The following is a 13,135-nucleotide window of genomic DNA, read 5'->3' as shown; positions in this document are numbered from 1 at the left end:
CCATCTGTCAAAACTGTTTCCTATTTATAAAACACTATCCACAAAAGTAAAATATGGGAGGGGGTATGAGAGAGCTCCACTCACATTGTGTAGGATTTCAACTGCTCCATTTTACATCATTATTGTCAATTATTCTAATTCTGGCTATTGCTGGAGTGCCAAACATAAGGCCCACGGGCCGACTGTGGCCCCCAGAAGCAATTTATCCAGACCCTGTTATAACTGGGCTCCCCTACCTTGATAATTGGGCTCTCACAATATCTTGAAAATGTGAACAAGATTTACACATTTTCTCTTCTGTCATTTGCAACTAATGAGTTTCTCTGGGAGAACAAAGTGCTTATTTCTGGCCATCATCTGCTTAATGATGTCACTTTCTGCTTAATGATGTCACTTCCGATCCTCAGAAGGGCCATGAATACTAACATCAGCCCTAAATATCAAAGGTGTGTGACATTCCTGGGCTAGAGGTCATTTTTTCTACCTTCTTGAATATAATTTGGCTAACTGCAGGATTTCAACACTTAAAGCTGCTTCTGTAAGTTAAGTGTATGTGTTTTTGCATGTATTTAAATGCAAGTTGCTATCACAATTGGCAAATATTTCAGTTCTTATCACAACTGCTTGTTTAAAGCAGGAGAGAATTATGAAGACGACTACACTTCTTTTGAAATTTGCTTTCAACTATAACTTAAGCTGCACAGACAAAGGATGCAATTCAAATGTGTAAGAAAATTAATTGTCAATAGCAAACCAGCTCCCTAACTCCTAACCAGCTCCTAACTCCTAACTCCCAACTAGGAGTGAGCTGGCTACTCTGCACAGAAGGGCATACTGTGAATAAGTTACACAACACAGCTGTCTCCTCTCTCTGCAAGTATTTCAGCTTCATCTCTTGTCTCTTCATACAGTCTCCGTCCTTCACACAGTCCTACAAAAAAAAGAAGTGTATCCCTGGAAAACTTGCACTGGAAGAAAAACAGATGGGGGCTTTCATGGATCAGAGCAGCACTTCTCAAACTGTGTGTCGGGACCCACTAGGTGGGTCGCAAGCCAATTACCGGTGGGTCCCCATTCATTTCAATGCATATTTTATTTTTAATGTGCTAGACTTGATGCTACCATGGTTTGTGACTACATTTGGGGAAATGTGAAAGGGCTGTACTTTGACAGGCTACTATGTCTATGCTTTAAACAAGGGTAGTAAATGGGGCTTACTCCTGGGTTAAGTGTGTGTAGGATTGCAGCTTTGGGGATGCTTTGGGAATTTATTTATTTATTTAATAGATCAGCAGCAGTTCGTATTGGTTAGGAGGGTTGTACTTTATTTTAAATTTTTTTTAAATTTATACTTATTCTAAACTTTTAATTTACTTAATTTTATTTGATTTTGTCATGGGGGTGTTAAAAATTTTTCCAGCTTGATGATGTAACTTCTGGCCAAGACATCACTTTCAGGTTAATGACATCACTTCCAGTGGATCCTGACAGACTGCCATTCTAAAAAGTGGGTCCCAGTGCTAAAAAGTTTGAGAACCAATAGATGTCTTTTGAAACCCCCACCTTCATCCAGGCAACAGTGCTTTAAATTCTTCATAGCCTGCATTTGGCAGAACATAATCCTTCTAGGCTAGTAAATTCAGGTTGGATTTAAACTAGAGCTCTACACACCTGCAACAACCTTCATCAATGCATTGTGGGAGCCTTTAGGAAGATGCATTTTGTCAAGTTGTAGCAGCTTTCTGGAAGGTCACAGTTGAGCTGCTTCTCTGTTCTTCCCCTTTCCACTCTCCTCTCCTTAAAATGAGGTTGCTAAAAAAAATAAAATAAAATAAAACCAGATCCTAGTCATATGCCAGCCACAACTAGAAGAGCTTCAAAGACAACCACAGTGGCAAATGGGGTTGCATTTGCATGAGAACTTGTGGGTGTATCTGCATCAATGTCATCTAATTATGCACAGGCCTTGTAAATAGAGGCAAGGACAGAGATGCTCATTGTGTATCTATGATGGGAGCAACTACACAACCCTCAGAACCTGGGTCCACTGTGGCTGCAGCTGGATTCCAAGACTGATGTAAAAACCCAGATCTAGGGTGGGGAGGACTGCATTGTTTTTGGTACTTATTCAGGGCTTTGGGGGTTGAGTGACAATTTGTGGGACATTTGATCATAATTAAAAGTAGAATTCCACTTAATTGAAAATTGGGAGGTTGTTTAGAAGAAAGCATAAAATAAAGTTTATATTGCTTAAGTCATGCATTTTATGTGGTTGCTTAGAGTCCATGGGTCAGCTTGCAAAACGCAAAAAACAGAGACACATCCCAAGTTTTTCTGGCCCTAACAAACTACAACGAGTCTACAATGACAAGTCTACAAGTCTGGGGGTAAAACTGCCATCTCCCCCATAGCTTTTGCTTCCTTCCCTAACTTCTTCGACCCACCTAAGAACAGTCTGCCTGCCTCTGTGTTCTTGCACATTTCAGACCTGTCTATGGCCTTTGTGGGCTTCAGAAAGCCTCCAAGCTGCAACTGGAATGAAATCCATGGGTTCCAAATTTGCAGATATAGAGTGCCCACTGTACATCATTCTTCAGCTCTGCAGCCAGAACCAGTCCTGGACTATTCCAAAGGAAGCCATTCCAAGACTGAAGTCTTGAAAACATGAATTAACTCGCGATGTTGGTTTCCATGAACTAAACAAAGAAGAAATAAACTTGATGGGGTTGGATGGACTAGTAGGAAGTTTAAGGAAGCCACAGTAAAGCAGCTATTTTAGCAGCGACATGGGGAATAACTTGACTGCCAGCTCTACTTGTTGCTATTGCACTATTGCAACTCCATTACACACACACACACACACACACACACACACACACACTACATTGGGACCAAATAAAACAGAAATACGTCATCTTTCCGCAGGCTTTTGTTCCAACAGACATCCAGAGATAACGTGGTTGACCGACTCTATTATTGCAATATTAAATGTCTGTGTACAGCTGTGCCCTCAGAACTGAAAGCTCCCATTATAAGCCATTTTTAAAAAATCCACATTTTTAATGTGCAATTAAGTAATCAGTCACACAATTAATCAATTAATGTGTTCAACCTTAATGTCTAGTAGTATTTTTTTTTTTTAAATAAAACACAACGGAGTTCGCTTTCTAAGGCTGTGATTTTGAGTTCTTACAAAGCATTACATTTTCTGGCACAGGAAAAGGGGAGGCGTCTGAGCTCCTCTTGAGGCACCTGTTGATTGACAAACGTTTAAATGACATTTCCTCACACGCATGCTTATATAAAGCCATAGAGAATAATCTCTTCATCGCTATGAACACCTTAGCATTCCATTTCTCTGAAGGCGGGGCAGGCACAGATTGGCCACTCAACTGTTGAAGAGATGAAGGCCTCTACGTTCACATGCTTGCCTGGGCATAAGCTGAACTGTGAAACTGCAGCAAAATGACTGCATTTCCATTCTGTTGTTTGCAAAAAGACCTTGTGCCTGAGTTTTGCTGTCTGAAGTGACACCAGCCAAATTCATTCAGAACACAGACCTGAGATTTCAGGGTTCCGAGCTGAGCAAAAGTGAAACACCTTGAATACCATGTAATTAGTCTATGGAACTCCTTGCAAAAGTGGTAATTTCAAGCTGATTTCAAGGGAAATGGACAGTTGGTTGCCCTGATCATAAACATCAAGAGGATAATTCACTGTAATGGAATTTGCCTCCAAGGCAGAGTGATGAAGGTTTGTTGAAGATTTTCAAGCAGAGGTTCAACAGGCACCTGTTGGTGATGCTGCAGAAGGACTCCCTGCTACAGGCAGGGGGTCAGACTAGATGATCGTGTAGAAAACCTTCCAACTCTATGATGTTTATGACTTGACCCCCAACATTATTAGAGTTCCTATGCCCAAATCTGGGAAGCAGATGCCACTGGGAAAGAGGGGAAAGCAACAGACCTTGGACTTGCTCTGGCTTTAACTGAAGCACAATTTGAAGGTCCCTGGCAAGGCAGATCATGATTGTGACCCTTGTACCCAGCTCTATGCAGTGTGGTCACCAGTCCCATATATGTCACTGCACTCAATCCCCCTTCGTGCCTCTTGCAGGGACTTCTTTATAAACCATCTGGCAAAACCAAAGGGTGAGAATCACTGAGAGCAACACTGATACGACACTGGGTCCTGAATGGAAACAAGGCCTCTGAAACATCACAAGAACAACCCCAGAGGCAGCAGGACCTCTGACTTCTCCCTGCAGAAGCTGAATTTTTGTGTGCAGCTCAACAGCAGTAGGGCCTGGCAGCATCATGGTAAGGAAGGCGGTAGCTCCATTACAAGTGGTGGTAAATTTGGAGTCCGAGTCCAGTGGTGGACTCCAGAGGCAAAGAGTCAGCTCCACAGCTGGCTCACAATGAGACAGAAGGCAGTTTAATGGGGGCAAATGCAGGAGGAGGAAAAGAGGTTTGGGCTCTGATGAAGTTCCAGACACCAGCAATCCACCAGCATCTTAGGTATTTGGACAGAGAGAGGATACATAGCATGGAAGGAAATAAAAGCCCAATCCTGAAGTTGGTGGTATGCATGACTTTGGTGTCGCAAACCTGCCATAAAGCACAGTCACAGTACTGAGGGAGGAGTGAGAACCAGCGCCAGGCCAGCAGCAGCAGGCGCCATGCTTCACCGCCAGGAGGATGGCTGGCTGGTGCTCCCTCAGCACCAGCCAGAGACGAATGTTTTCGGAATGGGGAAGGAGACAGAGAGAGGGTGGAATGGGGCAGAGGGAGGGGAGGATTGGGTCCACAGCTGCCTCCACATCTGAACCCCTCCCTCGGCAAGCCGGGTGACCCGACACAGGATGCCTCTACACTGCGCCCATTCAAACACAGGCACAGAACTGAGGGGACCCATTGCCACCAGCTGCTGTCTGCCTGGTGGAAGGGAACAAACCCCAAGGGAGACTCTGGCAGTAGCCACAGTGCTCACAGGATCCACTGGTCACCCTTTGAGTGCTGCTGGAGTCCTGGGTGTGCTGGGTTCAGGATTAGGCTGCTCATCTTCATGTGCTCAGACACACATGTTTTTATTGTGAAATAAAAGATTCAGCGTGCTTTTGAGATGAAGCCCTGATGAGTTTAAGCTTTGCTTAACACACCCATAAGCTCACAAATGAAAGAAAAGACAAAGTTGTTGAGTAGCTGGTAGGAAGGACAAGGTGGGGAAGAAGCAATTCATGATCTCCCAACCTCACCGGTTCTTTTTGTGCCCCCTGCCCTTACTTTCACTGGGTTCTCATTCTCAGAATCTTTCCAAATTTCTATTAACTTTGACTTCTCATTTGCAAATAAGATACTTTTTTTTTTCTAAAGGCGCAATCCTAACCCCTTATGTCAGTACTTTCCAGCACTGACATAAGGGCAATGCAGCTCTGAGGTAAGGGAACAAACACTCCCTTCCTTTGAGGAGGCCTCCGTGAGTGACACCCAACTGCAGGATGCAGCACATGCCCCATTGGCCCAGTGCTGGAGAGCACTGACATTCTGCACATGCCTGATCTGATCTCGGAAGCTAAGCAGGGTCAGGCCTGGTTAGTACTTGGATGGGAGACCGCCTGGGAATACCGGGTGCTGTAGGCTTATACCATGGTCTCGGAAGCTAAGCAGGGTCAGGCCTGGTTAGTACTTGGATGGGAGACCACCTGGGAATACCGGGTGCTGTAGGCTTATACCGTAGTCTTTCAAGACTGAAGGTTGCCAACCAAGGGGTTAGGATTGCACCCTAAGTTAGACCATTGAGCCACCTAGCTATATAAATATTTTAAATAAATAGCTTGATATTGTCTCTTCGCTGACTGGGTCTCCAGATTTTCGGGGAGAGGTCCCAATCTTACTTGAAAACCCCATTTCACCAGCTGGAAATTGGGATGAGGGAAAACGTTGGAGGGGGAAGTAAACAGGAGCAGATGGTGGGGGAAAGGTAAAGGAGGGGGTGTCCTTCAGAGAAGGTTAGGGACCCCTGAAACTCCCCTTTCCACATGATTCAATTCTATTCAATCCTTTCTCTTGAAGGAGCAAAGTAACCCTGGCTCAGTTTGAGAAAATCATGGCCTAATTATTAGTCAACCTCAGCAAGGCCCAGCCATGGAGAAATGACAGATCTTGGGAGATCCAAAGGTTTTCAGATAAGCCATCAAGTATTTCTACATGCTCATTTGTTCAGCAGATCAAAAGGAAACTTCTCAAAAAGGCAGATAAACTGCCTATCCAATGATTCATTAGCACTGGAATAGAACCACAGCCTTTGGCCTTTTCCCATTAAGGCACTGAAGTTGCAAGCAGGTTTTTTGCCCTCCCTTTTGCAAACAGAGCCTTGAGATACAAAACTTAACAATATGAGTCATTTATAAGCATGACACAAATGTATAAGCATAACACACAAATGCATGTGTGCAACTCTCCTAGTCTGTTCATCCATGCCTTCATGTGTATCTATCTATTGATCTTTCTGTCTCTATAGAGGTGGGCAAAGCATTGCAAGGGGCCAGATCCTGCCCACAAGAACCTACTCCCCATTATGGCTAAAAATCTGACCCCCAGACTTCCCTCGTGTGCACCCAGCTGGATGCTGCCACTGCCAACCCCAATGTTGTTGGAGTTTGGAGCAACTCCGTCTGCTGTCCAGAGATGGCAGGATGCTGTCCAGAGGGGTCAAGCCATGGCCCAGTGACTCTACTCTTTATTACCTGTCCTCTTCTGTGACCTTTGTGGGGGGTGTGGCCCAGACACTATAACCTTCCCTTCTTCTCCGCTCTCTTTTTTCTTTTTCCACACTGACCACTGACCTGTTGGGATGGAACTCAGCAGGGCTCTGCTGGTGACGCCATCTTGACCACATGGCATGCAGGACGAGGCAGCTTTATGGCCTTGTTATCTTTAGTGCAACCTCTGATCATAATCAGATGCTGTAAACATGCTTCTATGGAACCGTGAGTAAATGACTTTCGTTTGCAACTTCAATCAGCCGTTGTAGTTTATCTTTCTTGATTAGCAGTCAGACAGGTATGGGAGCTTCCCTGGGGTTGATTCCCAGCAAAAGGGGGGGGGGTCTGCTGCTGAAGCTACTCTGCTTCCCCCCAAAAGAGGAAACCACTTTTTAAGATTTCCTCCAACAAATGTAGCATACTCACAGACACAGCATCAGAATCATGCACATGCATGGACAAAAGAACATCAGAGGAACCTGCTGGATCAGGTCAAAGGCCCATCTAGTCCAGCTTCCTGTATCTCCCAGTGGCCCACCAGATGCCTCTGGGAGCACACAAGACAACAAGAGACCTGCATCCTGGTGCCACTCCCTTGATATGGCATTCTGAGGTAGCCTACTTCTAAAACCAGGAGGTTGCACATACCAATCACAGTTTGTAACCTTTGATGAACTTTTCTTCTAGAAATCTGTCCAATCCCTTTTCAAGGCACCCAAACAGCATCATCACATCCTGTGGCAAGGTGTTCCACAGACTAATTACATGCTGGGTAAAGAAATATTTTCCTTTGTTTGTTCTAACTTTCCCAACTCTCAGTTTTAGTGGATGTCCCCTGGTTCGAATGCTGCATGTGAGGGAAAAGAACAACCCTAACAAAGGATGACAAAGGGCACAGGCACACACCAACTAACTGACCATGCTAGGACTGAGCAAGAGTGTACATGTGCAAGCAGCAGAAGCAGTGGGACCTGAAAGTGCTGTACTGTGTACATGTATAGGTCCCCAACTGGGTCACTATCCTCCTTAAAGGGGCAGCATCCCAAACGAAGGTTGGGAATGGGTGGTCACGCTGCCCAGGTTAGGAAACTCTGGCCTAAAAGAAATGGCCATAAACAAGAGAGAGAAAGCAAGACAGGAAGTCACCCCTTTCCCTGCTCAGAATGCCCCTACCCCGCTCAGAAAGCAGTGTTGCAAAGGAAGAAGACAACAGCAAGTACAGTAGATGCCATGTGTTCCAAAGAAAGAGTGGAATAAGTTTGTCAATGACTCCTGACTGAGAGCAGTATGTTTTACATGTGGAAGTGGAGCAGCTGGTAACTGCTTGCTGCTCCTTCCTTCCACTGTTCTTGCTGCAAGTCCCAAAGCGTTTACATTTCAGATGGATACTGTCATTCAATTACAGAAACCAACCTCAATTGCTCTGCTTTGCATACTGTTGACATTTGGTGCTGGAGCAGGGGAGGTGGGCAGAATAAATAAATAAAAGTTTCACTCGAAGGAGATAAGCTTGACTGCTTACCTGACACACGGAACACACATTATGATTTCAAAATTCCTGTGAGCCGCAAATTGATACAGGTTCCAAAGTTCACTTTTAAACAAAAAAATCTTTAAAAGCACCCGTTGCGAGAGGGTGCCTGACGGCCCTGGCACAACATCCTGTGTACACACATTTGAACACACTGGCAAAATGAAATATGTGCCCCGAGTTGGAAAATACAAAAAGCTTCACCAGTGACAGCCTTTGCAACAAAGGTTAACTACTGTCAATTAGAAATGCTAAAAGGGATTAAGCGTTCTTCTCTCTCGAAGTCTGGCAGGGAACTTAATTTAAAGCTTCAGTGAAAGTACTCAAAGAAGATAGGACTTGTCTGATGCTATTTGGCAGTCAACTTTGGATTTCTTTGCTCAGTTCTGCTTGGTTTCCCCTTTCGAAAAATCACCCAGCTGGTATGTTTGAAACAAGGAAGCAAAAGTGGAAGTTCCAACTTCATCTGAGCATCCAAAGAAGCCTTCAAGCCAGCAGCTGAAAACATTCCACTCCTCCAGAACAAAGTCATCAGCACACACAGCATCCAGATCACTGGATCCCAGCCTTCTTTGGGGACACTATCCCCTTACGCCATTTCTGCCCAACGTTGCATATACGCAACAGGGATCAAATGTGTACACATGTGGGCTGGGCAGAAATGCATTAAGGAGGGTAGCAACCCAATCAGGACCTGTAGTGCCATTGGAACTCTTCTGAGTATGGTCCTAAGTTTGACTGCAGTGGCGTAGCTGGAGGGGGGCGGAGCACTCAGTTCGGCAGGGTGGTTCAGCGAAGCGGGCATTCCCGGCGGGGGGAGCAAAACGGAGCCAAACTGGCTTGGAACCAGTTTTCCGGATGGAGGGCATTTTCATTATTTATTGTAAGTCAGACTCATAGAATAGTATAATGTTCTCAATATCTATTCACAAAAATTTGCACCCACTGACAACCCGAAGATCTGCCTGAAGACCTATCCATCTTTCATGCGCACACAAACCACAGTTTTAAGTTTTATTTTGGCAACTGAGAAGCTATCAGACAGAACAAAACAAAACGTTTGTGAATGTGACTAGGCTGCATAGTCTTTAATTCTTGGAAAGTTGCAGTCTAAATGCCTGAATGTCTTTGGAGTAAGACCATTGCTGACATAGCTGACTACTGCACAGCTGTTACTTTCCAGGTAACAAGAGCCAGGGTGGTGTAGTGGTTTGGGAGGTGGACTTAGACCTGGAAGATCCAGGTTCAAATCCCTCCTCAGCCATGAAGTTTCCTTGGTGACCTTGGACCAGTCACTTTATCTCAGGGTTGTTGTGAGGACAAAAGGCCGGGAGCAGCTACGTACACCACCCTGAGCTCTTTGGAGGAAGGGTGGTATAAAAATGTGAAAAATAAATAAAATAAATTTCCAAAATTGCCTCCATACACTAAGACAAATTCCAGGGCAACCTTCCTTATAAAGGACCCAGTCCTGATTAAATAGATTAGCATACAAGGAAACAATTGGTATACCTGTTTGCTTTTCTCACTTCCATGTTTGGAGCTGGTAATATTGTATACAGGCCACTATTACAATAAAGTAAGCGCACAATCTTCCACTTGTATGACACATGATAAAATATGGGATGAGAAAAGGACCAATTTGATCTTGCTCAACCGAAGTCAAACGGTTTGTTTTACACTATGGATCTTTGGATTTGTTAAACAGGAAAACAAGAAAGAAAGCAAAGCTGAGAAGTTCAGAAAATAAACTTTTAAATGACATCTCACATCGTAAGGTAGCTTAGACACACAATTGTGTATCTATACAATCAACAACATTTCTTTTTCAAGGTCTGTATCCCCCTCAGTGTTTGAGAACATGCAACAAGCAATGTCAACCTCCACAACCAAACAGCAACCGAAGCAAAATGGAAGGATTAGCCATAAAGGGACTTACCGAATAACCTTTCCCCGAAAGCGATTGAGCAGAACTCTGTGGGAAGAAATGAAATGCCAGGGTCAGTACTTAAGGAAAGGATGTATCATGCCACACAAGAGCCGGCCCAAGACCTCCTTGCTTCTGAGGCGGTGTCCCAAATGTGTCCCCCTCCTGCTGGAATGGAAAAGGAAGAGGGGGTGGAGCAGAAGTGTGGAAAAGAGCAGACTTTGCAAGAAACTAGCATTTCTAGTTCTAGCCCACAAGGCTCTTCTCCAACACACTCCTTTTCCAATCCATAGAGTGAAGAGGAGCAGCACTAGGAAGCAAGTGGGAGCTCCATGCCAATCTGCTGCCTCAGACAAGCATCTTAGGCAGCCTCACTGATGGGCCGGCCCTGTGTCACACAGTGAAAGTACAACACAAACAAAAGACACCACCTTGTGAGCGTCCCCTTTCCATGCAATAGCCAAGTTCCACTTCCCAAATAGTTCTATCGAGACAGATGTGCCACTGTCAATCCCTCCTCCTTGCCTCAAATCTCTCTCTCTCTCTCTCTCTCTCTCTCTCTCTCTCTCTCTCTCTTTCACACACACACACACACACACACACACACACACACGCACACGGAAAGACTTTCTAGGTAGATCTACTTGGAAGAGAGATATGGATGCATCAAGCAAACAACCATAAGTACAGTCAGTTCTCTTTATGAGGGAATTTGCAATCTGGGAACGAGTTCCCCAATAGTGGGGCCACCAGAAAAACCCCATCATTTCCACCCACTGGCCAGGTCTTTGTCAATGATTCACCAGAGAGCAGGATCACCAACCCTGATCTCAGAGGCCAGACAGGCTGATACTGGAGAGTGTGTTCCTGGTTCATTAAAAGGTCAAGACCAGCCCTTTGAATTGGGCCCAGAAGCAAACTGGTAACCAGTTTAGACTGTGCAAAGTAGGTATTACTTTCTCCCATTTATCTGCCTCCTCACATCAGACCCTCAGGATGTCCAGATGTGGCCATCTAGTAGTACTAGTAGTACTGAGGCCATTTGCACGTTATGCCAGCGGTTCTTAAACATTTTAACACCAAGACCCACTTTTTAGAATGACAACCTGTCGGGACCCGGTAGAAGTGATGTCATCAACCTGGAAGTGATGTGACTGGAAGTGATGTCATCAATTCAGACTTCAAACCTATGCTGTAATCAGCCAAAGGTCCCATTATATAGTGCTCTCGTGCTGTTATTTTGCATAACTTGAAATTCAAATATTCCAGCTTGGAAGTCAAAGAAGAAGGAAGATTTGGATCCTTCTCCAACCCCACAGCACACCCTTCCCAGCAGCTGTATTTTCAGCGGCGGCTGAGCAAGGTGCTATATGACCCACCTGAAATTGGCTTGTGACACACCTAGTGGGTCCCAACCCACAGTTTGAGAAATGCTGTGTTATGCTATAACCAGGTACAGAACACAAGAAACAAAAAGATTGTATCTGGCTTCATTTCTACAGATCAGCAATCCTTATATACTGAACATGTATATAAAGACTTTGAATGGAAACATGCAAATAACTGAACCCAATTATCGTATCCGGGTGACAGAGATATACCCAGGCACAGCTTAACATGCAAAAACCCTGCAGCAGCAATAGCACTGCACCAACCTCATTTCACACCTAGAGGAAGCAGCTAAATACTCTCCCAATGGGAGTTCCAGGTTCAGAGACATGCTGCTATTGTGCCCAATGCTCACAGCCCCCAGCTTTGTTTGCTTTCCAATCCTGGAAACCAAGAGGAAAGGAAATACCAGGTCAACATGTTTACTGCTGGCTGGCCCCATTTAAAGCTATTAAGGCAAACTCCCCCCTCGCCAGTACACACTCTTTAAAACAAGGTCCATTATGTGACTCTTTACAAATATACTGTTATTACAAGACTCTCATTGCCTTCACTCTGCACCTGCTTTACAGCACGGGCAACGCTCCAAAAATGCTTTATTGATTTTGTCGTATTCACTTGCGTTGGTGAAATGGACACGGTTTTCTGTCATGCAAGGAAGAGGAATTGCCCAGCTCCCTTGGATATGACTGGAGCCTGCTGCTTGATGGGGACACCCAAAGGAGATTAAGTGGGCAATTGGCTAAAGCATGCAGCTCGTAAAACTAGTTTTGACTGCTACTCAGTCTCGAGCATATGCAAAAGACATAGTGTGGGTTGCCCAGGTGAGCACACCCACTGCTCTGGGAGAGGACCAAATCAGGCAGGGATAGGAGCATAATGGGGGGGGGGGTGAGACACTGCAGGGGGATCCAACAGTGATGGCATGCACTGCATCCTATCCTCCTTTCCTGCTGCCGCCCTGCCCCCTTTCTCTCCTTGGACTTGCTAGTGCAGGTCCAAGGAGGTCTATTGGGGAGCAAGAGGCTTACATAGGAATAAGGGGATTTAAATCCTTTCAGAGGTGTAAGAGGATTTTAAATGCCTCTGAAGCCTCCCAAACAAACCCCTCCCCTGCTGAATACAGCTGCCTGTTTTTGGTATGGCGACTCTAGTGCAGGGGGGAGGAACTCACAGTTCATTCCACTGCTTGCTTTCTTTTTTGCTTGCACAGATTTCAACAGAACTTGCAAAAGAGGAAATATGAATTTTTTGGAGACAAAACTAGAGGGGAGGGGAGGGCATGGAGAAAACTCCAGCAGTTTAGTAGCTAGTTCTATAATGGTGTTTTTATATGCAGCATGTTGTGTCCTTGAAAAGATAAGACTTGGCACAACATTTTGAAACAGACACACGGGTTCTCTGGAATTTCCAGAGGTAAAAAAGTTCCCCTGTGGAGAAGAATTTATTTTTCCTGTTCAGCATTTCCTGGATTGGGAATTGCTGGAGGCTTCCCCCCATCACAGTTTCTTCTGTAAAACTA

At 44.9% G+C, this 13,135-nt stretch overlaps 1 protein-coding gene across 16 annotated transcripts in view; it reads right to left on the bottom strand.

The window, feature by feature from the left end:
* FBRSL1 (fibrosin like 1) overlaps positions 1-13,135 on the bottom strand; it is an 863,567-nt gene that overhangs the window by 463,940 nt on the left and 386,492 nt on the right. For all 16 annotated transcript variants that reach the window (XM_066609681.1, XM_066609673.1, XM_066609675.1 and 13 more), the window contains exon 4: positions 10,237-10,272. In XM_066609681.1, the coding sequence (XP_066465778.1) occupies positions 10,237-10,272 (36 nt within the window). The remainder of the gene's footprint in view (positions 1-10,236; positions 10,273-13,135) is intronic.

The sequence above is a fragment of the Tiliqua scincoides genome, chromosome 14 (genome assembly GCF_035046505.1).
Source record: "Tiliqua scincoides isolate rTilSci1 chromosome 14, rTilSci1.hap2, whole genome shotgun sequence".
NCBI lineage: Eukaryota > Metazoa > Chordata > Lepidosauria > Squamata > Scincidae > Tiliqua > Tiliqua scincoides.
This window is presented reverse-complemented; position numbering and strand designations above follow the sequence as displayed.